A 27,952-nucleotide genomic window follows, 5' to 3' on the forward strand; every position below is an offset into this window, starting at 1 on the left:
GTTTTGACAAAGTGTGTGCTACCTTATTCTTTTTGAGCTTTGAGCTTGGCTCCTCGCAAGAGAGATTGGGCCAAAACAAATCATATTTTGACTATTAACATTCTTCAATGTACCCATGCAATACAAGTCATTCTCCATAATTAAAGAGAGAGATAAAGACAACAAGATTTTAGAGGTTGCATGCCTGTCATTTAATTTGACTCCTTATTTGATAGGAAGTTTTGTTTGTTTTCATTTTTATTCAAACCACCCGGAATCATTCAAAGTCGCATGCTAAGGATGTAGGCTGTAGTAGTGGTGTGATTTTCAAACAAAAATCTTTACACAACAAAAGAATAAAAGAAAAACTGATGAAAAAAGTTTGAAAACTTTGAGTTTTAACGATAATGATAAAATAAAAGGTAAAGTGAATAGTATCATGATTGACTTTTTAATGTAAAAATATGATTTTTCATTAAAGAAAACAATACTGAAAACTTTTCGTTAAAATTCCCTAATAAACCCTAAAAGAAATCTGGAACATCGTCAAGCTGAGTTGCATTTTTGAATTATTAATCTTTTGTTACTAATTTGGCATGGCGTGGCGATCAGCCACAATTTCTAAAAGAAGAAAGATAAAGCATGACAAAGGAGTTGAAGAAGAAGACAAGGACATATATAATATACATTATTAATTTTTTATATGAATTATATGCGAGAGATATTCAAATTTGAGATCTCGAAGGTAGGCGAATTTGAACAAACATGATGTTAGGCATGTATTTTTTTTTTTTTTTTTCGGTCGAACGTACCACAATGATGTAGAATTAGGGATGATTTTCGGTTTCAGAAAAACATGTTTCCCATTCTTTTAAAAAAAAAGGTTTTGAAAATGAAGAATATCATTTCCAATTTCGGAATTGAAATTTCAAAATTTTATAAACTCAAGACGATAATTTTAAGAATTGGATTAATTTTGGAATTTCTATGGGTGTTGCATGGCTTTGATCTATACCAAAATCAAGAGTATCTTCATGGCTCCCTCTGGTCTCTATATAATATATGTTTTATAGTGCTGATTTTTGTATGTAATATATTAAGAGATTTGTAATTGAGAAAATAGAATCATTTTAACAACGCATGAAGCATCTCCTATAATCAATAATCTATAAGTACATAATTGAGTATATGTAATAGTTAGGCAAGCTTTTTGACACACCCCGACCGAAATCAGGGTATGCTGGCCATCACACGAAGGTGACGTAGCCATGTGCGCGTGTGGAAGCTATTAAGATAGTAATATAAAAGTATGAATAATTAAAAACTAGCATACAAAGTACTAAAACAAGTGCTAGCGTATGTGAGACGCAATTTCAGAGCAAGTCTACAGCAGTCGAAAAGGAAAGATACGACATAATTACACCCGAAGGTGACCCTACAATGGTGAGTGTCTGTCAGAAATGCCGGGACGCCCTCTGGGAAAAACCACTGAACCTGCTAGACCACTAGAACCTGGAGGGGCGCAAAAACAAAAGCGTGAGTGGGCAAAAACAAAGCTCTTTGAAAATTCTTTAGCAAAATACATTCTAACCCCTCGCCGTAAAACCTGTATACTTCCCAGAAAATGAACATATATACGTATGTATAGGTATGCCAATTATGCTCCACCATATGCCATTCATGCTCACAATATGCCATCCATGCTCACAATATGCCATTCATGCTCGAGAATATGCCACAACAGAATCTCATAATCAAATATAAATGCTCAAGCGTAATTCACATCAATAACATATAATCTGGCAGTCGGGAGTCACCTAACGTGACCTGTACGGCTGTATATAGAGCTCCAATCTCAACTCAATATCTGAATCTGCACACGAGTCGGAACCACCTAACGTGGTTTGTACGACAGGACTGGGTGTAATATATACGCTCTAGTGCTACGATCACGTGAAGACTATGCGAATAATCGCGGGTCACCTACGAGTCGGAACCACCTAATGTGGTCTGCACGACAAGGCTATGCACCTAGTTGGATCCAAGGCGAGCGTGTGGTGCGGGTGAACATCACGTGAAGGACTCTGCCCCTCTCTGGGCGGGAGCACTAACACCGGGGGTGCAGATTATGAGCTCTCTAAGCATCTCAAACTGCTACAGAAATACAAACATGAATACCACTTACCTGGCACTTACCTGTGCGTCCACAGCACCAAATACACATATATATATGTATGCCACTACTAATACATGCGATGATGCGTAAGCGACATTCATATGATGCATGGCATAAAACAAATAACCTTTTCTATTTAATTTCTGGGAATATAAATGTATATAGGTATATACGGAAAACAAAAGCCCACTCACTGATAAGTGGAAGGGTCGTAGCCGCCCTGCCTCGAGTGTGAACGCTCGTCCTCGGAAAACGAATCACCTATACGCGAAAAAGCTACGAAAACGTTAATTTAAAAGCACATAACCAACTTCTCGTAATAACTTCTCATACATTGCTCAAATTGGACAATTGAATATACCAACGTGCTCTACACAACCTCAGGATCACACCCATATTTTTAAAATAATTTTTGGACCACGCACGCGCCCCCACGCGCCTGAATAGTCACGGACCTACGCGCCCCCACGCGCGGCCACGTGCCATGCACACTGACGGCGTCAACTGGCGCCGTCAGGAATATTCCGTTAAACTGACGGAATATTCCGTTAGACTTAACCGGACGCCGTTAACGGCGTCAGGAATATTCCGTCAACTTTGACGAAATATTCCGTCTCCTTCTCCAGTCTGTCACCGACGCCGGCGCCGTCGCCGTCGCCGTCGCCAACGCCGTCGCCAACGCCGTCGCCGGAAAACCTGCAACTCACTATTTCTCTCTCGTTTTTCAACCGTTTTTCATGATTTAAACGCCAAAATGAAGCTTAGAACTAGTAGAACAACGTTAGACCACTTTTACAAGCTAAAACTCACTAGATCATACCTGCAACAACAATCCAAGTTCGGCCAACTTTGAACAGGACGATCCCGACGTCCAAACTCGTCCAACGAAACACTCCCAAGCTCCTGGGAACCTCACAAACACAACTACAAGCTTAGAATCTCCTAAAACAAGCTAGATTAGGTTTGCATGAACAGTGTTCAAATCGGCCATGGTGATATCGACGTGAAAACATCAAAGTTCTTACCTGGAAATGGCACCACTGGACTCCTCTCAGTCTCACGAGCACGAGGGTGGTCTTGGTTTCTCGATTGGTGAAGATTTGAGTATGTTTGTGTGTATGTCCGTATGTAGAAGAAGAAGAAGAGAGGAACTCGGGGAGAGAGAGAGAGAGAGAGAGAGAGACAGAATGACAGATAGTGAGGGAAAGAGGGAGGGAATCCCGGGAGAAAAGTGAAGGTATGAGTGTGTGTGGTCCTACAACACCACACAACACAACACTAATGTGTAAACGAACAAATTAGGGGTAAAATTGTAATTTCAAATGTACGTTTCGTTAGTTTTGGGACGGGATGTTACATTTTTGTTTTACGAAGTGATTCAGAATATTCAAATAATTCCAATTGCTATCTAATTCCTGTCTTTTTTTTCAAATATTTTGAAATTTCGGTTTTGGATTTAAATCAGATAGAATAGTTTGAAACTTTTTCAGCTCATGTGAAATCTCATTTCTGGATTTCACTGTTATAATCTACGTGTTTGTATTATTAAGCTTTTATATTATTTTTCACGAATTTATATTAATTTATTTAAATTTAGATTTTAATTAAACTAGTTACGAAGTTTGAAGTTCAGAAATTAATTATCTAAAATCTGTAGACCTTTCAAGGTCACAATTTATATTTTCGAATAGAGATTAATCTCACAAACACGTAGGCGTAAACCATTCATGAAACGGAGTTATAACGAAAGAGTTATTAACGTATAAAGTTAGGGACTTTTTTGTAATTTGGCCCTCATTTAGAAGGCTCGGGCAAAGAGATGTGACACGTGTGTGGCTGGGATGAAATGAAAAGAAGAGAAAGGAGAAAGATGGATGGTTATGATGGAAGGGAAGAAATAGAAGGGAGAGAAGGGATAAGGAAGGGACCGATCAGAAAAAGAAGAAAAGAGGGAAAGGAAGGGGGAGAGAAGAAGGGGAACCCACACCTCCCTCGACCCGGTTCCTCCCCACCGACTAGACTCGGTTTCTTTGCCCTTCTCCGACGGTTTTTCATCGATTTTTCCAGCAAACCATGTCAAGCAACCACCTGGGAAACACTCCATGACCTTCCCTCTACCTATTCCACCCTAAAAATTGATGAAAATGGCTTTGAAATTGTGAAAACCGCACCAATGGGTGTAGGGGTCCCTTGCCATCGATCGACCAATTCTGAAATGATTCCCTTTGATCACCACCACTTATAGCATCATCTTGAGCCCAAGAACAAAGCCCAAACAATTGTAGGGGCATCAAAGCACCGGAAGTGACAGATCAAAGCCATCTATTCTTAGGGTTTTCGGCGGGTTTAAGTTAAATTGGGGCTTTTCTTGGCCAAATTGGCCTTGGTCACATGTATGAAACTTGCTCTACTCATTGAGATCTACAATTCTGTGAAAAAATTGATAATTTTTGGAGTTAGTTGAAATTTCCGGCGAGTCGAGGCGGCTGATCGCAGTGTGTGGCGGCGCATGGGCCAAGGCACTCCCTGACCTTCCTAGACTAAATTTGATACCCCAATTCCATATGTGAAGTCCGATTGACAAAATCTCATTGTTGGAGCATAGTTTTAATAGAGACTGCCACTTAGACATTATATGAATTGACGATCCGACCGTCGAATCAGCACCAAACTTAAATACGTAATAGTACATAATAATTGAGGATATTAGGAACTAATAGATTAGGAATCTAACTTACGGATCTTCCCGAATTGGATTTCTAAGTTTGTAAAATAAATTGTTGACCGCTACCTAATCCTAGTAATTGGCGGAGATCTGACCATCGGATCGTGATGAGATTTTAGCATGTTGTTCCATGAGTATAATGTGGACCTTAGGAAGTCACGGATTCAAAATGTGATGTATGGATCTTCCGGATTAAATTGCTTGGGTATGGACCCCACCGTTGACTGAGAGTTGACTTTTGGTCAATAGGTCTTGAACCATTTGACTTACAAAAACTAGTATTACTAAAGACTCAGTGAGGGTTTACGGGCTTATCTCGGTGAGTGACTTTAATATATGTGATATGGTTATTACCCTGTTTTCTTATATTAGTATCCTTTATGGATATGACTTGGATTTATAAATGTGATTTTTATAATTGGCCATCGATCTATTTTTTTTAAATGTGATTTCATTCATGGATTGGAAATATTTGTGAAAAGGTGATTTGAAGTGCATATTGAAATGTTTGTTAAACTGAGGGCTAGTAGATGACCGTTACCCTAGTGTCACAGGGTTAGGTGACATCGAGTCTGCACTATGTAATAGTGGTACATGGATGGTCATGTTTAGTTAATCCACGATAAGGGACCATACTATTTATGGATCATGCTTGATTAATCCACGATAGGCGATCCTTATATCTTTGGTATGGCCATACACTACACATATACTTAGGGGTGATCATGCTTGGTTAATCTGCGATAGGTGATCACTGCCTAACAGTTCTGTAGGTGTGACTCTGCTTGGTTAATTTGTGATGGGGGCTCATTACCTACTTGGTTATCTTGGTCCTGCTTGGTTAATCCGCGATAGAGGACCATATTTTCTATGGATCGTGTTTGGTTAATCCGTGATAGGCGATCCTTATGGCCATACATACTTAAGGGTGATCATGCTTGGTTAATCCACGATAGATGATCACTGCCTAATAGATGCGTAGGAGTGACTCTGCTTGGTTAATCCTATATAGGGGGTCACTGCCTACTTGGTTACTACAGGGGTGGTTCTGCTTGGTTAATCCGCGATACGGGCCACTTCCTGTTTGGTTACTTATGTAGGCTTCAGCCGAACTGCGTCACTCTAGCCCTAGTTTTTAGTGTTTTCATGAACTATAGTTTTGAGAACTTTGTGTTTTGACTTAGAAAAGCAGTTGGATGTCTGGGTGACTCCTTCGAAGATTTCAGAGACTTGATATTGATTTCTTACTAATGATTTATATTCGAGGTTTATAAACGGTGATTGATGGTCTTTCTTTTTATTGATTATCACATATTTTTATCATTGTCACTCACCCGAGATTCGCAGCTTATCCGAGTTCTGATTTGCCCAGTGCACCATTCCCATGATGTAGGCACTGATTATACATGTGATAGATTTGGGTAGATTACGAGAAACTGCTAGATATTTTGGATTCCATCAAGTGGTCTGAAATCCTTGCTTTTGATCATTTCCGTAAGGTTAGTCTAGAACCCTGAGTGAATGGGAATTATCCACAAAAGACCTTGTGAAGATTCATTTGATTCACCATGTTTAATTACTTATAATCCAAGTAGGGAATTATGTAGAGTTTCTTGATTAAATTCGTGAAATGACAGGTTTTCGCATGGATTGATTAACGTAGTTAAATGCTAAGATCATTCATCTTTGAGTCATGAATTGATTAATTGACGGGATTGTGGAATGACATTGGATATGATTGTTATTATTATGATTATTTTAGTTGATCAATGTGGCTTAAGAATATTACTGTGCTTCGTTGGTTATTTGATATACATGTTGTGGATGGAGGTATCATGTTGAAAAAAAAAGTGAATTATGGGATGATTGTTTGAGTGTAGTGAAGGATGAACTACGAATGATTTGATCCCTGTTCAGGGTACCTAGGCAGTCTAACGAGGTGGTTAGATGCAGCCATAAAGTATACGGAAAAGTACTATGCGATTCGAATCTTGAGTTATGCTTTGTCCATATCCGGGAGGCGAGGTATGTGAGATATACAGGTATTTGGTGACGTCACATGTCGATCCTGGATGTACGTCGGGATCAGGACGTGACAGCTCAAATTGATCGGAATTGGATATTCCTATCTAACTTACACTTGTAGTTAAAGAATCTCCAATGGAGTAGGGAAATGGGTAGTCAACCCCATTTTGATAAGCCACGTAAGCATGAAAATAAAATAATAAAATTTGCTTACTTGATTTGCTCAACTCCATTAGGTGTATTTTTTATTACCACCCTCAAGCGTTGTTAATGCTTGCATCCGTACTTATCGTCATTGGTTTAGCTTAATTTTTGATGTTTATATTTAGGTATTACACAGATCTCATTACTTGAACTTATCGAATGGTGATAAATAACATAATTAGCAAAAATAATTCATATTCTATTATAGTGACATGCTTTTTTAATGAGGTAGTTGAGTAGATAATTTGTCATGTCAACAATTATAGTACAATTTTGCCTATTTCATTTGCCTACACGGAAATTCTCTGAGAACTCTCAAAGATTAAAAGTAAAATCTGGTGTGGAAATGGGAAATCTGATGTGGTGCAGGTACACCAGTAAGTAGTAACCACATGTAGTGGGACCATCTGCATGCGTGGTAGAAGATACTTCGGATCAATGAAAACCACTGGGGTTTTCTAACATGTAGGCATAGAATGAGAAAAAGAACCGTAAGGGCATACAATACAGATATACTTTCCGATGGACCCATTCCATGCCCATCACTCGGGCAGGGATCTTCTCCGAATCATCTTTGTGGGGATTCAGAGATCAATTAATCATGTCTGTTTATCGTACATCGTGCGATTAGTTTTTATTAGGTACTATTTATATTTAATTTTAAATTAAAATTTTAAAATAATTTCTAACCGTACGATATATGATGAACAAACACAATTGATTGATCATCTATATCCCACAAAGACGATCTAGAGGGAATCCTATTTCCCATCACTCCTCAATCCACAAGAATTACATACTAATTCCAAAATATTGATTATACAAAGAAAATTAAAACAAAGAGGATTTTGTCCCATTTTTTAGTATTTTTATAGTTTATTTTCACCCAAAAATAATTATTGTCACTCAAATAATAGGATAACTTCGTCAACTAGTTCTTAGTTACTCGACCAAAGTAAAGGTTAGCTCTCTGAATTATAAATTTTGTTCCATTTTGAACTTCGAATTTTCAATTTCGTCTTGATAGCTCTTAAATCTTTTTAGTTCTTATGATAAATTGTGGAATTCATATGCCTCTAAAAGTTGGTTATGTACTTAACACTTAATGGAATTATGAAAAATTGTGACATATCGTTAGTAGAAAATAAGTTTAGCTCAAAACCAAATCGAATGTTCGTTGGGTTAAGTTAAGTGGAAGGTCTATAGTTCATGAGTCATTGCTAAAGTTTTCCTTTGAATATTTCTTTTATTTTTTCACATTCACATAATGTTTTTGTATATCAAAATCATCGAATATCTCCAATGAGCTCTTAACTAAAATTTAAGAAGGATTTTAAAAAAAAATTCTAAATTTAGAAGCTTTTAGAAATTTTGCAATTCCAGGAGCATGATAGTATGATTGAAGATGAAATTTTCCTACTTCTCCCTATATTTTAGCTAAGAGCTCATTTAGGAGCCCATTAAAATGCTCTGAATTCATCTTTATTTTCTAATAATTAGAAGCAATATATGCTTGCTAATAAATTACTCGAGGTCATATGTTTTAACACTTTCATGCAATCAGGTAGTTAATATGTGAATAAAATTACACATCAAGTTTAGGTTATTGGATAAAAATTAATAGAGTAGCAAGATGCATGTTACTTATATACTAGCGAGTGTCGATTATATACGATGAAATATTCTCTTCTCGCCCTGTTTAAACGGAAGTTTTACAAGAGAATGCAAGAGGTAGAAAAATATCTAGCCCGACCTATTGGCAATTGGAGTGAGTATTGAAAAAAGTTTCCAAAAAAAAGAAAAGAAATTAATAAGTGGATTTCGTTCGTGCCCGACCTATTTACCAACCGAGAAAAAAAAGTTATGGTGGCTTTGGCACCCTCCAAATTGTACTTTGCATGGAAAAGGCTGCGTCTTTTGACATTTTGATGAGTTTCTTGTACTTGTATGCTTTCCATTGGTTACAGCTGCTCATTGTACTTAATTGGCTTGTCCTAGAGAGAGGAATATTTATTTAAAATATATTTTGTGATCACATGATGTAGCCGGTTGTTATCTTGCCTAATGAGTGTTGTGGTTGTGCTGCTTCAATGGCTAGATATGGCTTTGGCGTTGAGGGATGTATTATCTGGTCTCATTTACCTACGATGATTTTATGTGGTTTCACTTTCGTGGCGACTTTATGTGATTTCGCTTCTGCGATAACTTTATGTGACCTCACTATTCGGCAGTGGCCTTTTGTAGTCAATAATACAAATCTGTTATATCTATCGCTTTGTGACAGATTAATATGGGTGACTGTAAAGTTTTTGTACATGTGGTAGTTGTTTAGCTGGTTGAGGAAAATGGATCATCACCAAATCCTTTCTACCAAATACACCCAATCAATCAATTCAGATTCTTGAAATTTGATCAAACGGCTACAAACAATGGCCCTTTTAAAAATTATAATAACTTTAGCTGTTAGATCAAATTTCAAATATTCAAATTAGATGATTAGATGGATTTGAATGAATGGATCCGAAGGAAAGAATCTAGAGAGGATTTCTTTTCCTGGTTGAGTAACGAGTTACTTTTTACCATCATTTTCAAAACCCACTCAACGCCGCCATATTGACTGCTTGCTATGGTTGCCGAGTTTACCATGCGTAATTTGACCAAAGATTGCCATTCAGATTTGACCAACTGCAAAAGGGTCACTTTATCCACATTTGACGATTATCTTGAGGAATGACAGAGAAACGTGTGCTTTGTAACTTTAAGAAAAGTCCATGCGGCTCCTTGCTATGGATTACAAGAATATTATGGTCCTCAAAGTCGTAAAGAATTGGATCATGCTATACAAAAATATAGTTTTGCATTTGATATGTTTCATATGACATTTTACTGCAGTGACTAAAAGTAATAATTTTTATGTATTTTGATATAAGTTCGATCTATATTGATCATCTTCATTCTTAACATTTAACAATTTAACTTACTAGCGCTATCGTTTGTCCAAATAAATGATGACACGATCGGGCATTATTTCATTATTTTTAATACGTTTCGAGACATTATGGTTATGTTATAGATACCTTCTTAATCATTTGATGATGCAACATGTCACACTCCAGTTTGGGTATGCCTAAAGTATTATTGGATTTAACGAGTTATTCATGAAAGCTTGTGAATGTACAACAAGGATCTTGAAGCTGTTTGGGTTTTGTTTTGCTTGGAGGGCTCATATCTTGTTTTGTGCTAAACTTGTAGTCGATCCTTCTATTATGTATATTTGTTGTGTTGGTAATGAAATTTACCTTCGAAAAAAATTACTGTACTTCAAAGTAAAATATGATTGTATAAAAAAATATATAGCAAAGACTCTTGACAAAGTTTGCTATTCACATGGAAAACAAAGAAAACATTTACGCGACGTTGTCATCAATTATCTAAACTTACATGGATTTAATCAGCATATGGTGGAATTATATATTTATACTCACATGGGCAAGGCACATCTCAATTTACCGGTTCTTTATTGGATTGTTTAAGATTGGTTAATGAAGGTAAACAGGTACCAATTCGACCAACTTAAAATCATAAGGTCCAAAGTAACCGATAGGATAAAACATATGTACGATTTTGACATTTAAGTCTTTTTATATTCAGAGTAAAATCTACCCCAACCTTTGTCCTCAGCTCAGCTATATATGACTTACTTCAACCCTCTTTCACGCTCTCCTCGCTCTCCTCATCTCTTTCTCTCCCTCCCGGACTCCGGCAATATGCCGACGGAAAATTTCCGGCCAAACTCGCCGGCGACCTGACTGTTGAGATCCGAAATCGATTCTTCTCACTTTCCAGGTACGCAAACATTTCGTTTATTTTCGTCTTTATTCCTTGAAGCTGTTGTTTTTCTCAGCTCTTTTGGGCGAGATCCGAACCACTACCGATTCGGATCGGACCTTAGCTCTGTGCATAGTTTTATTGATTTTGTTTGCTTGCTGTTGATGATGTGTGTTTTTTCTTTCGTAAAATTTGTGTCTTTGGTATTGAATTTGTGCTTGATTTTGTGAATATGCAGATTTTTGTGTTTGGATTGACGGAAATCATCCGAGAAAAAGTTGTTGGAATTCTCGATCGTTTGGTGAAATAAGCAGATTTCTGAACCATTTTGTTTGCAATATTTGTTTGTACTGTGAATCCGATTGGGGATGGCTTTGAGATTGTTCGAATTTCGTTTTCGATATAGAAATTAAGAATGGAGTTTGCCTTGGAATGTTGACTTTTCTTTGATTGATAGGAAGGACTAAATCAACGGAAATCAATTGCCTGCAAAGAAAGGATTTGTTTTTTGGGTATCGGGGGTTGATTGATTCGAGATTTGTGTAGTAGGGATTTTTTTGGAACCTGTATAAAGATTGTTTTTTGTTTGGGAGTTTTGATTGGGATATACTGAAGTTTTGTTAACATGAGAAACATGCCTTCCCCGGTGGCTCAGTATGGGAAAGAAGAAAAAGATGAGAGAGCAAATGTTATTTCGAATTTGAAGGGGAGAATGAGTGATGGTCGTCGTAGGTGTGGATCAAGTGATTCGCTTGTCCCTGGTCTTGTTGACGATGTAGTTTTGAATTGCCTTGCTTGGGCTTCTAGATCGGATTATGCTTCGCTGTCATGTATTAATACAAGGTTTAATAAGTTAATTAAAAGTGGGTATTTGTATGGGTTGAGGGAGCAGTTGGGAATTGTGGAGCATTGGGTGTATCTGGTGTGTGATTTAAGAGGGTGGGAGGCATTTGATCCAGTGAGAAAGAAATGGATGACATTGCCTAAGATGCCTTGTGATGAGTGTTTCAATCATGCGGATAAGGAGTCTTTAGCTGTAGGAAGTCAGTTGTTGGTTTTTGGCCGCGAACTGTTGGATTTTGCTCTTTGGAAGTATAGTGCAATACATCGTAGCTGGATAAAATGTCAGGGAATGAACCAGCCCCGCTGTTTGTTTGGGTCTGGTAGCCTTGGTTCAATTGCTATTGTTGCGGGTGGGAGTGATAGGAATGGAAATGTTTTGAAATCAGCAGAGATATATGATTCCGTATCGGGTAGGTGGGAGATGCTACCCAACATGCACACACCACGTAGATTGTGTACTGGTTTTTTCTGGGATGGCAAATTCTACGTTATGGGTGGAATGTCAAGTCCTAATGATTCACTGACTTGTGGGGAGGAATATGATCTTGAGACGGGGAAATGGAGGAAAATTGAGGGTATGTATCCATCTGTCAATATAGCTGCACAGGCTCCTCCTCTTTGTGCAGTTGTTGATAACCAATTGTATGCAGTTGAGTATTTAACCAACATGGTGAAGAAGTATGACAAGGGGAAGAACACCTGGGATGTTTTAGGAAGACTTCCAGTGAGGGCTGACTCTTCAAATGGCTGGGGCCTGGCCTTCAAGGCTTGTGGAAAGGAACTTCTTGTCGTGGGTGGGCAACGAGGTCCCGAAGGTGAAGGTATTGTTCTGAACTCATGGTCTCCGAAGTCAGGGATCAAGAATGGCACTTTGGATTGGAAAGTTATCGGTGTGAAAGAGCACGTTGGGGTGTTTGTGTACAACTGTGCAGTTATGGGTTGTTGAAGATTCTTTTTAGATTAACACAAAAGAATGTTACTGGTTTCTGCGATCTGACGTGGCCCTTCCCAGATGGTTCCTTGTGCATGTATCTGATTGACTAGGATTAATTGTTGCTGAGATAGCATTTCCCTGGCTCAGAATTTGGTTCTCTTAACATGCCTGCATCTGGAGATGTTTCATACTTCCATGATCCTGCATAAGATTTGCTCCAAAAAGATCGAAGTAGGGACACATGGGTAGTATGCTGCTTCCTATTTATTTTTCAAGTTGTGTTTCTCGTCTACAGCTTAATTGTTTATTTTAATAAATTGAAAGCGTTATTGTCTAATGATTTGTTTTTATAAATTCGATGCTTGATAGTTGATAATGTTCTTTTTGTCACAATTTACAGTTTTCTCGACCAAGATAATGAAATGTTACCTATCAGCTTCTTGATTTTTTTTTTTGGGTCGAAATCTATCAGCTTCTTGTTTAGCCTTACTGTATGTGCTTCAGAAATGTGTCAATACATATTCAGTTTTGTTTAGAGGGTAATATTCCCTTGCTAGCAGATATCTAGTCAAAAAATTATGCTCCTAAATGAGAATCTGCTTCAGCAGTATTCCAGATTGATAGTTTGGGAACATAATATGTCAAACTTCATGGCAGAAGCATATCACCGTTTGTTTGCACATGCACAGGCACAGGCACACGCACACACGTCTGTTACTTATAGTTTCTATCTAGATATTCTCTGGGCAATTTTCTGTGTAGATTTAGATCCTAGTATTTATTCTAGAAGCCTACAATGTGAGATACATGTCGCCATGAACCTAAACTAAGGATGATTTCCGTACATTTAATTTAAATTCGTTAGCCATTTCTGTACTTGGGAACTTAGTTTTTTCTTCAATTTGTTAAATTTTGATGTGTGCTTGATATTTTTACTAGCTTGTAGGTTGAGGTATTCTACATTGTGGTCAAGATGTATTTTTGTCTAGGTACTGAGATGTGAATTTTGCATTTAGAGCATATATTTCTTCAGTGAGACTTTCCTGGTTTAACGTATCTTCTTTTCCTGGATCAACATCTTATTTTCCATATTCATCTGGATTTTCAATCTTCAATGTTTTTTCCCAGTAAATAAAAAACCATTGCTAACTTGCCTTACGCTGACTTTTACATAATTTTTGTTCAATTTTTTGTTGTTACGCTATCTCAGTTTATCCATTTTCTTCAAGTTACTTTGACATCTGTTGTTTTCTTCCATGCTTACTTCGTATTTGCATTCCACCGATATGTCTGAACCCTTTTCTTCCTCTTTGAAAAGAAATGACAATCCAAAACTTTTTTGTTACTATGGTTGGCAGAGTAGTTGTGAAATCCCGTTCCTGGATTTCACTGTTTAAAATTACGTATTCCGTATTTCGTATTCTTAGTTGCGATGCTTTTATATTTACAGCATATTTGATCCCTACGTATCGTTCCACTTCTCTTTATACATTTGGATAGTACTCGTTGATACGAACGCGTGGGTGTAAACGGATTGTGATTCGGAATTATAACGAAGATTTTATGAGGTTTTGAACGTCGAGGATATTTTGGTAAATTGATAATTAGTTGAACGTGTGATATTTTTGTCTGATCATTGGATGAGTCCCACATGGGCCACCCCCACTTTTCTAGAACCCTCTCTCCTTCCTCTTCTTTCCCGTAACTCTTCACTCTCTCTAAGTCCCTAACTCTCTCTCGGCTCTCCCTTTTCTCCCAGTGAAACAAACCACCATCATCACCAAAAATTTTAGCTTGTTGAACACCAAAACCACCATTATCTGCATGTCTTCACCAAATAAACCCAGTTTTGAGTTTTGTTCCATTGAAAACGAATCCCAACCTCGAGTTCAAAGAACAAGGTTTTGGACCGAGACTTCTAGGCGTAATTCAGGCAATTTCCAGCCATCTTTTGAACTCAAAACAGGCATAAATCGATTCTTCACGTTGATTAGATAAATTTTCATGTTTGGATCGTGTGATTTGGTTGAAAAATGAGAAAGTTCTAACGATTTAAAGTTTGCCCAGTTTCCGGCGAAAACGTGACCTTCTAGACCATTTTCCGGCCAAAACACGGTGAGTTAGCTGATGTGCAAGGTACCAATCTCTTTGTCTTTGTCTTGTCGAGAACTACGATTTTCATTTTTGAGTCACTTGATTTCGTTGAGCATTAACAAAGTTACGGACGTTTAAAGTTTGCCCAGAAATTCCGGCGAGTTACCAGTTTTTCCCGCGGACAACCCTCTTTCAGGCCATTTTCCGGCCACCTCCGGCCACCATTTGGACTTCAACCTGATATAATCTTGTTCTACACTTCCCTAGCTTCGTTTTGGTACATTATGGGTCGAATTTGGGTGAGATATGGAGTTCTAAAGATTGCTCAGAAAATCTGCAAAATCTGTAGAATCCGGCAAAATTTCTTTAAAGTCCGCCACTTGAACATTATAGCAATCGACGATCCGACCGTTGGATAGTCACCAAACTTTGATACATTATAGTACGTATTATTTATGGACCTTAGGAACTTGCGAATCGAAAATATAGTGGTTGGATCTTATGGAGTAAGTGACGTAGGATCATGGACCCTACCTTTGAACGACGGTTTGATTCTCATTAAATGTTGTTGTGGCAGGCATATGAGAGTTTTTGAGTATGTGAATTATCGAAGGAAATCTAAATGTGGACTTGTAATTTGTTTTCGGCGACGATAGTGCGTGATGTCTCAATTCTTGTGCTAGGGTGCGTTAGTGCGGACTCCAGGTGAGTGCCTTTAATGTATGTGATATTGGTGATTACCCTGTTTTCATAATTGTTATCCTATGTGGATATGACTTGGTTTTCTAAATGTGTTTTCTATTGAATTGTTATTTTTAATACTTAGCCATCGATTTATGTTTATGAAATAAGATTTGATGTGTATATTTGAAATATGGTTTAAATTGTACGATTGGCATGTGTGATGAAATGTGAGGGCTAGTAGTGGACCGTTAACCCATTGCCATGGGGTTTGTTGCTTCAAAGCTTGTTTCATAACCCATTTCATTATTTCATTTCTCGCTTCGTTGATTCGTTCTAAATTTAGTATTTGTACCTTGTTTCACTTTGTTGAGCTTTTGTAAATTGAGTAACTTGTGCCTTGTCTCGTTTCTTTGAGCCGTTGTACATTATGGTTGTTGGCCTTCCGCTCGGTTCCGTTGAGTGATTCGGAACTAAGTTTCCGCTAGTGTTCCATTGAGTGGTCCGGTTCCCTGCTCCGTCTGGATTCCGTTGAGAGGTCCAGAATCGTATCCACTCGGATTCCGTTAAGAGGTCCAGAATCCTTTCTACTCCGCGATTCCGTTGAGTGGTTCGGAATCCCATTTGGTATTATCGTTCTGTTGAGAGGTTCGGAACCAGATTAATTGCTTTGTTGATTCTTTGAATTGAGTTTGGATTAAGATAGCTTCAGAGATGTAGGCTTCGGCTGAACTGTGTCGCTTTAGCCCTATGTTTCATTGTATTATATGAATTTATGGTTGTGAGCTTTTGTGACTTGTTTCAGACGAGCCGTTGGATGTCTGGGTGACTCTTTCAGGATTTTCAGTGACTTGATGATGATTTCATAAAATATGATTTTATATTTGACGTTTATAACCGTGATCGATTGATGGTTTTTAATATTATCACATACGTTGAATTATTATCACTCACACGAGTTTTGCAGCTTATCCGGGTAGTTGTTTGCCTGGTGCACCATTCCCATGGTGTAGGAGCGATTGTGCAGGTTTTAGTAGATACAAGGAGCTTTGGGGTAGCAGACAGAGTTCAGAGAATTTGGAGTGTTAGGTGACCCCTGTACTTTTCCTTAAACAATTGTAACTATTGTTATTTTCAATTCAGTATTCCAGTTTGTATTTCCTGGCATCCCCCAACAGTCTACTGTAGCACGTCGATCTTGGACGTATATCGGGATCGAGGCATGACATTAGTAGTTAAAAGTGAAGATTGTGTTTGATATGTTTGAGACTTTGTTATATGCCATCGTAGGAAAGGATGAATACTTGGTAGTTGAACAATTTATGAGACATGTAAATGGTAAGTGATTCCTTAATTGTCTACCACCAAGCCATTTGGTCTAGCGGCACCTGTTTTCACTTTGTTATAGAAGGGCTAGAGTTTAAATCTCATGACGAGAGTTTGATTGAGCTTATCCAAGTTTATGCAAGAAAAATGATTGAGTGAGGGTGTCAAATGACTACATATTGTAGGAAAAGTTTGAAAATTAGCTATTTCTTGCCCCCATTGAAACCTTACCTACAATTTTCAAGAAATTTTTGAAAATTAGCCATTTCCCATTCTCAAAATTCATCCTTGACTGAACTGTCAAAATTTATCGAAGTCATCATTCACATATAAGTACTCCTCGTCACAAATTGAAGTTGTCGTCGAGACTCTTGCCAGGCGAGGAGTACAAAACGTCAGAGAAGGCATTTTCCAAATCTGCCGACATAAGAGAAGGCATTTTCCAAGTTCTGAAATTCCACTAGCATCATTAACTTAAAGTTGAATGGAACATGTAAATACATTACCAAAAATCACCTATATTCCCGTTTGCATTAAATGTTAATAATTTTAGTGTTTCTTTACAGAATCGTATTTATTCATTTTCTTTACTACTCTTAATAGTTTTGGATATATCTGATTTTTTTTTTTTTACAAAAATAACCTACGAATGATGAATTGAAAATAGATATTATCAGATTCTTGAAAAAAGTTACGGAGTGAGAATGTGTGTTGAAAAATAAAGTTCCCCAATCCTAACACAATGTAGAATCCCTAAACGGAAGAGAAGTGATATATGGATAAGATATAGTATTCCGTATCTTAAATTTATATGTGTTTGAATGAATAAATCTAAGATTAATAAGGATTAATGAATTTTAAAATAATGGAAATTGAAATGACTGTTGTAGGCATAATTTACTGAACAATTATACAGGCTAGAGAGAGAGGGAAGTTGCAGTATAGAGAAAGAAGAGAGAGACGTAATTGAGGTATGTTTTATTCCACCCCATTGTACCTTTATTTATAGTAGTAGGATAGCTAAAATCCTTACCATTTTAGGATTACAACTCTTAATAGGTAATAAACTCCTAGTAGGAATATAAGACATATTCCTAGATCTACTAGAATTTACACAATCATATTCCTAATCTAATAAGACTGCAACACTCCCTTTTGAGTGTGTAAATACTCAAGTAAATGGCATATTAGGTCTTTAGTGATGAAGCAAGTACAGTTGATGAAGTCGTTGGCATAATGAGTGAATGCGAGTCTCAGATTAACGGAAGAATGCATAAAAAAAGTAAAACTCACAAAACCTCGCTATGGTAAAACCCAAGGTAGGAGAAAAACCCATAGACTAAGGAGAAAAGTGAGAAGTTGCATTAAGTCAAAACTATACGTCTTTTGGACACAAGTAGAAGAGCTTACAAGGGTATGATCAGCATGGGGTGGGTGCCTCGTTAAAACCTAGTTAGGTAGCAAAAACCCAGTGGGAAAAATGCTTCTAATTGTGGGGAAAAAGAGTACATTAAGATCAAGTGAGTATACTTCTGGATACTCCCCCCTGAGTTTGACAAAACTTCCAAATGAGAACTACAAGCATTGCATATGATAGTTAGGCATACCAATTCCTCGGACAAGCTTCTGGAGGTTGACTTCGACAGTGACGTTGTGTAGAGGTCTGCAAGGTTGTCTGGGATCTACTTGCATGACTTCAATCTCCTGATGATATGCTGATGTAGATGTAGACACAATATATCTTGGTGTTGACTTCGTTGATGTTTCATGGCTTGGTCGGGTTGATACATGTAGCATAATCTTCATGGATCGTTGTGGGGACTCAACGATGGATGAAAACATAACAAGTACTTTGAATATGCTTAACAAGAACTCCTAACCATGTCTCACTTGTAGCGTAGTGAAGTAAGGTGAGTCTTGGAACGATTTGAAGATTTCGCAACTAAGGTCATTGTAGACATCGAAATTTCAGTAAAACAAATGTTCACCAACGCATTAAAGTTTTGACATGTCAGGGCATACATGGCATACGCCACGTGCCGTTCAAATTGTACACATGGCATGTGACTCAACAAAATAGGAAGAAATACCCTTGGATGATTAAACAAGTTTTTTCTTCTCAATTTGGGCAATGACAAGGTAAGCACATTTCAATCCATTGAGGATCAAAACAAGTTTTTCTTCTCATGTTGGGCAATGACAAGGCAAGCACACTTCAATCCATTACGGATCAAAGCAAGTTTTTCTCATTTGGGCAATGAAAAAGCATACACATTTCAAGTTTAAAATGGTGTTAAGTGGGAAATTAGGCCATAAGTTAGACCACTTCAAGTTTAAAATGGTATTAAGTGGGAAATTAGGCCATAAGTTACACCACTTCAATTTCAATATTGCATTAAGTGGGAAAATTAGGCAATGGTGCTTGGAAAGGAAAAAAATATTTTGTGGTGGTGATTCATTCTCAAAGCCTATAAATAGGCTTCTCCATCAAGGTATCAAGCATCAACCAATTCACAAATACATTTCTCTACTCCCAAATTGGAAGAGAATTCCCCAAATCCTTGAAGCTTTGAAACTCTAAAGCTTTCAAGCAAATCCCGAAGGATCAAGAAAGCTCTCTTCGTTCTTCGTCAAATCTTCCTTCAAGATCAAGCCCAAAAGCCCCTTGAAGAAATCCACACAACCATTATTCAAGATCAAGCCCCGACGGCCCTTGAAGAAAGTGTTCATCCGTTCATCAACTGTTCATCCTTAGATCAAGCCCCGACGGCCCTTTGGATCAACAACTCATCCACAAACCTACACCCTACGAAGATAGAATCAGAGGACCAAATTTGAGAGAGATCGTAACCCCAAAATCATAAACACAAAAATATTATTTTGTACACGTTATTCTAGTTTCTTGTTTCAAGGAATCTTTCGTGTTCACAGTCATATCGTGGACCTCTAAGATATTGCGATATCCCTAACGGTAAATACATAACCATTTAGGGATTTTTCCTTGTGCGGGTTTGATAAGTAACCAGTGTCAACATAACAAACAAGGCAAACATCATTCCAAGGATCAGGGGGGTTGGATCCGCTGAAGATGCGTTGGGATTTGATTTGCCCAAATTCGTAGTACCTTCAGGATAGGTCTTTAATACCAATTCAGTGGTTGTGTGTAGGTATGGTGCTGCATCTTTACAAATAGATCAACAGAGAAGGAGATGTCCTGTCTAAATACAATGAGCTAAGTACAACGAAGTGCAAAGTTGAACTTAGATATGGAATTTCATATTCCATAACCTCTTCAAGGATCTCATTTGCATATAACGTATGGACGATCATAGGTATACTCAAAGGTGACACTTTCAGGGTGTAGTTTGACTAGTAGACCAAAATACCATTAGAACAAAGTTTCAACTTCAGGTCAAGGCATAAATGAGTTTTCCCAAGATCCTTCATCTCAAATTCCATCTTCATGTGCGAGGCAGTTTTCTCAAGCTTTTCTAGAGTCTTAGTGAGATTCGTGTCCACAACATAAACTGTAACTCTAGCAATTTGGAATAAGACTTCATAGTTTAACACGCAAGGGCATAATTCATCCCTGACTGATCAAATAATCACTTAGACGGGTATACCACATTTGTCGGATTGTAAGTGAACGCCTCAAACAAGTTAAAAGGGTGTTCCGTGGTTTGGAACTATTTGAACTAGTCCATGTAATTCTTCAGTATCCCCATGGAGAAACACTAACCACATTTCATAATGTTGCTATTAATCACAAGATGTTTGAGAGAAACCTTGCACCGTAAGGCGTGCTTTATATCACACTATTTCATTCATCTCATAACGCTTCTTTTCCCACTTGTAACATAACAGGGTTACCTTGGGCAATGTAGGAACGACAGGTCCAAAACACACTTTGGTAAGGAATTTGACCTGGATTATAATTTTAGTTGTCTAATCAGTTCTACGTTGTCACTTAATCAACATAACACAATTCGATATCGTCGCTTTTCATTTATGTCGGTAGCTACCATATAATGAAAACATCATTGATGGTAATCTCATTTCAATTCCATTTAGCTTATCCAAACTAGTATAAGGGACCAAGAACTTCAAGTCTCGGGAGTAATGCGGATTAATCTCATAAGATGAAAATGATTTGAGATAGCGATCGAGTTTAGATTCATTGTTGTGCCATGTCTTCCTCTCCTAAAGAAGTGAATCCTATGAACCGAGTGATCTGTCGTGCTCCAGGCCAAGACAGATTGATGGGCTATCCGTCGTTGTACCGGGCTGTCCAACAGGGGCGTCCAAACCATCCAACGGGGGCGGCACACCCTCCAGGGATGTTGACTCGACATTCGTTAAGTACGTCTATCCTTGCAGGCATGTTTGTAGCTGGTATATGATCTTGTCACTTTAGCTAGATCAAAAGAATGCATCTAGAGCAAAATTCTGAAAGCTAGAATTCATCACACTTGTTTATCACACTTGTGCGGTACGAGGATAGAGATGAGACATAGTGGGCAACATCCATGCAAATTTGCACCGTTCTTCAAGAACGTTGACATTCTTATCTTCCCCTAACGGCAGAAAAACTGTCTCATTAAAGTGATAACCGGCAAATGAGCGATAAAGAGATCACGTACAAAGGCTCTAAGAGAGCTAGTGTGAAGGCGAATCATAATCGACAAAGATTCACATCCTTCTTTGGGGACCCATGTTGGTACATTATGGTGGTGCAACTTGGCACATGGAATCTACACCCAAATGCGTAAATACGAAAATCGTCAGGTTCTTACCTAGTAACCAACTGTAACGTCAAATAGGTTGGGTGGCAATGGGCCTCAAGGCGGACTAACATAACTGCGTACAAGATTGCATAGCCCTAGGCAGAAACTGAAAACTTGGTACGTTTACCAAAATCTGGGCAATCATTTAAATTGCGCTTTATGATTGCTAGGCGAGGCTATTTGGGGTGAACATGGGAATTCAATGTTCAATTGCAATACTTTATTGAAAACCGTCGATATAAACTCTCCGGCATTATCCAGTCTCCCAGATCTTAAGGGATAAGTATGGTGGTGAACCCCAGGAGGTTTAGCAGCCATGTGTGTGGACAAACATATGACCAGTTTGTTGATTCATCAACCAAAACCATAAGTATTTATATGGTCCACATATATTCCCTTGAATCCATTGTGAAAAGAGAGTCGTTTCATATCTTTGCGAGGAATGATATAGAAATCAAATTTCTCAACAAGTGGGCTTTGGCAAAGTGTGCTTTTAGGCACAAGATCCTTACTTCGGGTAAGGAGATGTGTTGTAGCATCATTGTTCAACCTAAGTGTCCCAAAAAAAATCATGCCAAAGCAAGTAAAAGTACTCAATCACAAAGCTCTAGGTTAGCCATATGTGGCTTGTTCCCAGTTGGGAGACAACCCATTGGCCCCAAATCAAAGCTACATGCTCATGTTTGGATGTGGTGCAAAGATATTCCACTATATTTTCTTTAGTGGTTTCATTTATGATCATTGTTCTCTTGAATATCCTTAAAAACTCAACAACAAGGAGAATTTAAGGTCCCTTAAATGGTAATTCGGTACCGTTCATACAACGAGGAGCGTGCCAATGCTCTTAATCAGGTTGGATAAACTTGAAGTCGTTGTTAGAGATGTGATTTAGGTGTAAAGTTAGTGTACGTAGTATCGCATTCATCCAGACAACTAACTTTCCTACATTCATACCCAATCACATGTTTAATTGAATCGGTCACATGTATTAAGAAACATGATTCAATTAACTCATATTCGAGGACAATATCAATAAGATTATCCATAAGTAAAACATACACCAAACTTGAATCCAAGAACATAGAAAAATGTTCACAAAGTAAATGGTTTACTAAGGGATTCGGCCAACAAAGCCATCCATGTCAAAATTCTACTCTTCCAATGATGTTTGATGGAGCACAATTAGTCTCACATATTGACTATAAGAACGGTACTCCTCAACGACATTGGTAGAACATAACCAATGATCTATTTCATCAAGATAGAAGTAAATTCTACAGGGTTGAGGTTTGGGAATATTATCCCTTATTCTTTGAAGTTTTAGGTCTTAGGTACCAAGGATCATGCTTTGGGCATGATCCCCGATTCTACCATATGTTGTAAAAAACAGACTCAAAATTGGATTGTGAGAGAGACAGACCCCGAATTGGATTCAGTATTCTCTAGCCGAACTAGGTCTATACCTTTCTCTCATGTTTGTGGTAGTAATCAGATCCGAGAATTAAGTAAAATCCTGCTTTCTACACTACTATTTCAGGGACAAGTTAGAAACAAGGAAGGACGAGAAAATTATTCTCTAGTCAAAATTCGATCGAATTTATAAACTTCAAAATTGTACTCATTCATGGACGTAATCATGGTGTGCTTTAGGCAATGTCTTTCATGATTAGACGGTCCATATGAGCGAGCCAAAGAGCCATGAAATCCTCGTTCAGGAGCTACCTTCGTTGGTAATGCTTCGGGCATAAGGCTTCAAATGAAGATCATGGCGGAAGCTTATACATCTATTCCATGCCATTGTTGGCTACAATGGTTTCTCAGCTTTTTGATAGTCAAGTGGAGATTCACATCTTGTACCCCACATAAAATGGTTTCTAATAGAAAACGTCTAAATCAAGAAAATCAAACTTGTGACGGTTCGACAATCCATTGAATTGGAGGGAACAAGATTATGATTGGTGCTATGGGAAGGAATCATCCATAAACATCAAAGTTGGAACATTCGAGTTCTAAGACATGGTTTTCATGAAAAAAACGTCGGGTTTTCATATGTGTATTGTTTTGTGAAAACTTTGGGTTTCAAAGGCACTAAATTTGAAACTACAGGTTCAATTTAGTTCATGAACGTTTAGTTCATAAAAGAGAGGTTCCTGCAAGAACACAGAATGCAATATGTTGATTTAAGTGTAGTGGATTTGAGTTTCTTCAGGAACTCAAGTGTTAGAGTTTCATTACTATGAAAGTATGTCAACAGTTCAAAGTATAAAAATAAATTATTGAATCGTTAATGTCCAAAGTGATCTTTAGGTCAATAATTTTGGATTCATTATTAGATTAATGGACTGCATGTCACTTTTAATTAATTTAATAGATTGAGACCAAACAGGTTAATCGTAGAAGCAAAAATAATAATAACATTCAGGTTAAAATTATTTAAAATTATTTACACAATCATACTCCTAATCTAATAGGACTGCAAGAATGATTAAATTTTATTTTAAAAACTTTGTGAACTTCTTGTTTGCTTAATCTTCTAAAAGAAATTTCAAAGTGCATAGAGAGTTATTAATATATAAAATGAGAGATAATAGTTAGGAAATATGCTAGTAGTGGTGGTGAAGATGGTGGGGATGATGGTGGGTGTTGGCATCGGCAACAGTGTGGTAGACAGCAGTGTGTAGTGGTGGTGGTAGTCGTGATGGTGATGATGACGGTGGGTGGCGGTGGCAGCCACTCATGGTTGAGTTATTTTGTATTTTTTTTTATGCTTTCACTTACGGAAATATGGAGGTGACAATTATTTACATAAAATTTAAACTTGGAAATTAGAGAAATGAAATTCCAAGTGTTATTGTATGTCGATTTCTAAATTTCGACTTTTGTCTAAATTCAAATTTATTTCTCGCATCCAAACTTTGTAATTTGCAAAGAACAAAAGCAGAAACTTTTTCATTACCAACCAAAAAAGCAAACAAGTAAGTGACATTTTACAACAGTAGTGAATATGTATTAAGCCATTGTATGACGGCATAAGTTCAAATCCCGCTGGTAGGTAATCGAACATCTAATCTAACAAAAATAAACAAAAACAAACCAAAACAAAATAGTGCAATTTAATTTAGGATTGATCCAGATACACGGTGAGATGGCACTTGAAGCAAGAATAGAAGAAGAAGAAAGTTTACGCGTATCTTTTCTTTCCCAAGGTTGTCGCGGTGGACGTAGGACGTTGTCGCTAGTTGGGTCGGTGGACAGACAGACACCCCAAATATCCCATTTCCAGATTCATTCATTCAAAAATCTCAACCTCCTCTCTCCCCTCTCTCTCTCTCTCTCTCTCTCTCTCTCTCTAGAATGCAAACAACACATCCACAAGAATTTCTCAAGGTGCGTTTTTCCTTTTCATTTCAATCTCATTTATCATTTTTCTTGTTGGATTTCGTCATAATTTAATTTTCTTAATTTGTTTTGTGAATTTGATCGTATGTGATTGATGGAAATGATTTTCTGATCTAAAAATTAATAAATTCCAACATTTTCACTGCATCTTTTCTTCAGGTTTCTCATCTGCCAAACGAAAGATTCAAAATTTGAAGGTTTTTTTTTATTGTTCAATACAAAAAAAAGTGAAAACTGAAATTCCAAATATAGAGAAAATGGGAAATTTTGGAAGCACCACCTCCGGGGGTCGCCGGAGGCACCGCCCGCAACCCCAAATGTCTGGGGGCACTCATGTTTTTGCTGCTTCACCACCACCTCATGCATCTCAATATCCCAACGGACCAGACTCCAATCCACCCCAGTACCATCAATACCCGTCTCTATATCCAAATGGATCAAACCCAAATCCGCCCCAGTTCTTCCAATACCCCGGATTCCACCCGCCGCCGCCTGTGCCGGTCCCGTATCCGCAGTCTTTTCACGGCACCGGGGTCTACATGGGCCCCACTCCCGCCAATTGGGTTCACGGGCAGTTCCCTTTCGGTGCACCCCCTCCTCCCCCTCAGGGTGCTCCCTTTGTGGAACATCAGAAGACGGTCACCATTAAGAATGACGTGAATATCAAGAAAGACTCTTTGAGGGTTGAGCCGGATGAGGAGAATCCCGGGAGGTTCGTTGTTGCTTTCACGTTTGATGCTGCTGCGCCCGGAAGGTAAATTTCTTGAGTTCATGGACGCCTGTTTTATGAGAGTATTTTTTCGTATGCTTTGATCATTGGAGCAGTGATGTTTGACTAAGGATTTGAAAAGATGTAGTTCGTTGATGACATTAGATTGGTTGAATTTGTTTCGAGCTGATTGTGCGGTTTATTGGTGATACTTAGTGGTTGTGTTAGGCAATATATACATGCCTCTTCATTGCGAGTTGCCATAGTCAAGTCAACTTTTTAAAAACATAGGTTTTTCCACTGGACCAAAGAAGGAAACATATAGCTTAGCTCAACCGTCAAGCTTATTACTTTGATACAATTGTCTAATGATAGAGGTTAAGGGCCTAAGGCAGATGAACTACTAAATGAAGTTATGAGGCTTGTGCCCTGGTGTAAAATGACATACAAATCTGTCGACGTTATTTGTGACAGACATGGAGACGATGAGAGTCTAATATTTCTTGATGGGAAATAATCAATTGTTTGTTTTGCGCTAAAAGAAATAAGAAATGAAACATAACCTCTGTACTTATGCGTCTAAAATTTCTTATTCAGTTGTTAAACCCCTTCATATGATGCTGTTAACCATTCCGTTGTTAAATACATTCATTTGATGGTTCTTCTATATGTGATCCTTTTACTTATTTATTTATTCCCCTTTTTGTGCCACAGCATGACAGTTATGTTTTTTGCTAAAGAAGATGTAGACTGTAAACTGACAGCAACAAAGGAAAGCTTGCTTAAATCTGTTACAGTGCCTTTTGAGAAAGGTCTTGGTCAAAAGTTTAGACAACCTTCCGGAACTGGGATTGACTTCTTGGTGTTTGAGGACATAGGGTTAACAAAAGAGGGTGACGTAGAAGTTTATCCTCTTGTGGTGAAGGCTGAATCCTTCCCCTTGAATGATGGTGAGCAGGAATCGGATGGAAATTCCGCTGGGAATTCTCAGATCACCCAGGCGGTGTTTGAAAAGAAGGAGAATGGGGAGTACAAAGTGCGGGTGATGAAGCAGATACTGTGGGTGAATGGTATGAGGTACGAGCTGCAGGAGATCTTTGGTATTGGGAATTCAGTTGAAAATGATCAAAATGGAAATGATTCTGGCAAAGAATGTATAATTTGCTTGTCAGAACCTCGAGACACAACTGTCCTCCCATGCCGGCACATGGTACGTAGAGATTCTATTCTTTACCTCGTCTTCTATTTGTAGTTTGGATGAAGACACGTTTTATTGAAGTACTATTTTGTTTTTGCTTACAAGAGATATTGAATCTAAGTTCTATCCTTATAAACCTCCACACAATTCCACTCGAACTGCATAGTTTGTTGGAGACGTCCCTAACTTTCATAACTTTTGTGGCTGAAAAAATGCATCGTCCCCCTCCACCCTCGCGCTTTCCTCCAGACATTCATTTAGCCCCACAAAACATTGTTTTCCCACAGAGAAATATAAAGGAGTGTTGCGTATGGGCCAAAATCCACTTTGTATAACTCCCTTGCAGGATTTATCTTTATCCGATATTTACAGTATTTTGGTTGGTGTTTCATCTTGTGAGCTGCATACTAGCGTTGTAATCTGAGTATGAGTAAGGTATGTCTTGATTTTTTCTTCTGGCTAATATTTTGTTTTTTGACTGCAGTGCATGTGCAGTGGTTGTGCCAAGGTTCTGAGGTTCCAGACAAACAGATGCCCCGTCTGTAGGCAACCAGTTGACCGACTCTTGGAAATCAAGGTGAACAATTGAGCACATAGTTCAGGATAGCATGCTATCAACTACATATTGTAAACTCCATATAATCAATCCTATAGAAAACGATACTAGAAAAGATAAAACATGACCCGACTTTCTCACATACGATGAGTCCAACACAGATGTCAGAATCGTACGGATCTCATCACATGTGAGCGAGTTGAGAAAATAGTTGCGCTATACTTTTAAAAAGAATAAAATTGCCAATTATACTTGTATTCTATTTTCCTTTATAGAAACCCCTTGTTTTCCCTTTCATGAGGCGTGGGGCGGATGACTCTGGCGCCACGCTTCAGCTTCCTTGTATTTGAGGAAGACATGTAGAGTTGGCAAATTCCTCACAGTGATCAGTGTTTAGTAGCGACACTGTCGTGTCTCAACAGAATGCATTTTTATTTACTTTTAACTTGTGTTAACCATTGTTGTTTTTCCTACTGACGCCATTGTGGATG

General features: G+C 38.0%; 2 protein-coding genes across 3 annotated transcripts; both read left to right on the top strand.

The window, feature by feature from the left end:
- Positions 1-10,740: 10,740 nt before the first annotated feature.
- On the top strand, positions 10,741-13,149 carry LOC103927840 (F-box/kelch-repeat protein At5g60570). 2 transcript variants are annotated; one of them, XM_009336798.3, is made up of 2 exons: positions 10,741-10,955; positions 11,176-13,149. In XM_009336798.3, the coding sequence occupies exon 2, from the start codon at positions 11,563-11,565 to the stop codon at positions 12,724-12,726; it is 1,164 nt and encodes a 387-aa protein (XP_009335073.1). In that variant the 5' UTR covers positions 10,741-10,955; positions 11,176-11,562; the 3' UTR covers positions 12,727-13,149. The 2 variants fall into 2 exon arrangements, with proteins under 2 accessions (XP_009335073.1, XP_048444812.1); XM_048588855.1 differs by having other exon boundaries at positions 11,395-13,149.
- Positions 13,150-24,798: 11,649 nt separating this feature from the next.
- On the top strand, positions 24,799-27,906 carry LOC103927841 (probable E3 ubiquitin-protein ligase LUL2). Its single transcript, XM_009336799.3, has 4 exons — positions 24,799-24,986; positions 25,158-25,752; positions 26,422-26,917; positions 27,390-27,906. The coding sequence occupies exons 2-4, from the start codon at positions 25,256-25,258 to the stop codon at positions 27,492-27,494; spliced, it is 1,098 nt and encodes a 365-aa protein (XP_009335074.2). The 5' UTR covers positions 24,799-24,986; positions 25,158-25,255; the 3' UTR covers positions 27,495-27,906.
- The last annotated feature ends 46 nt before the right edge of the window (positions 27,907-27,952 follow it).

This window comes from the organism of the source record quoted next, unplaced genomic scaffold, assembly GCF_019419815.1.
Source record: "Pyrus x bretschneideri cultivar Hongxiangsu unplaced genomic scaffold, Pyrus_bretschneideri_v1 Contig29, whole genome shotgun sequence".
Lineage (NCBI taxonomy): Eukaryota > Viridiplantae > Streptophyta > Magnoliopsida > Rosales > Rosaceae > Pyrus > Pyrus x bretschneideri.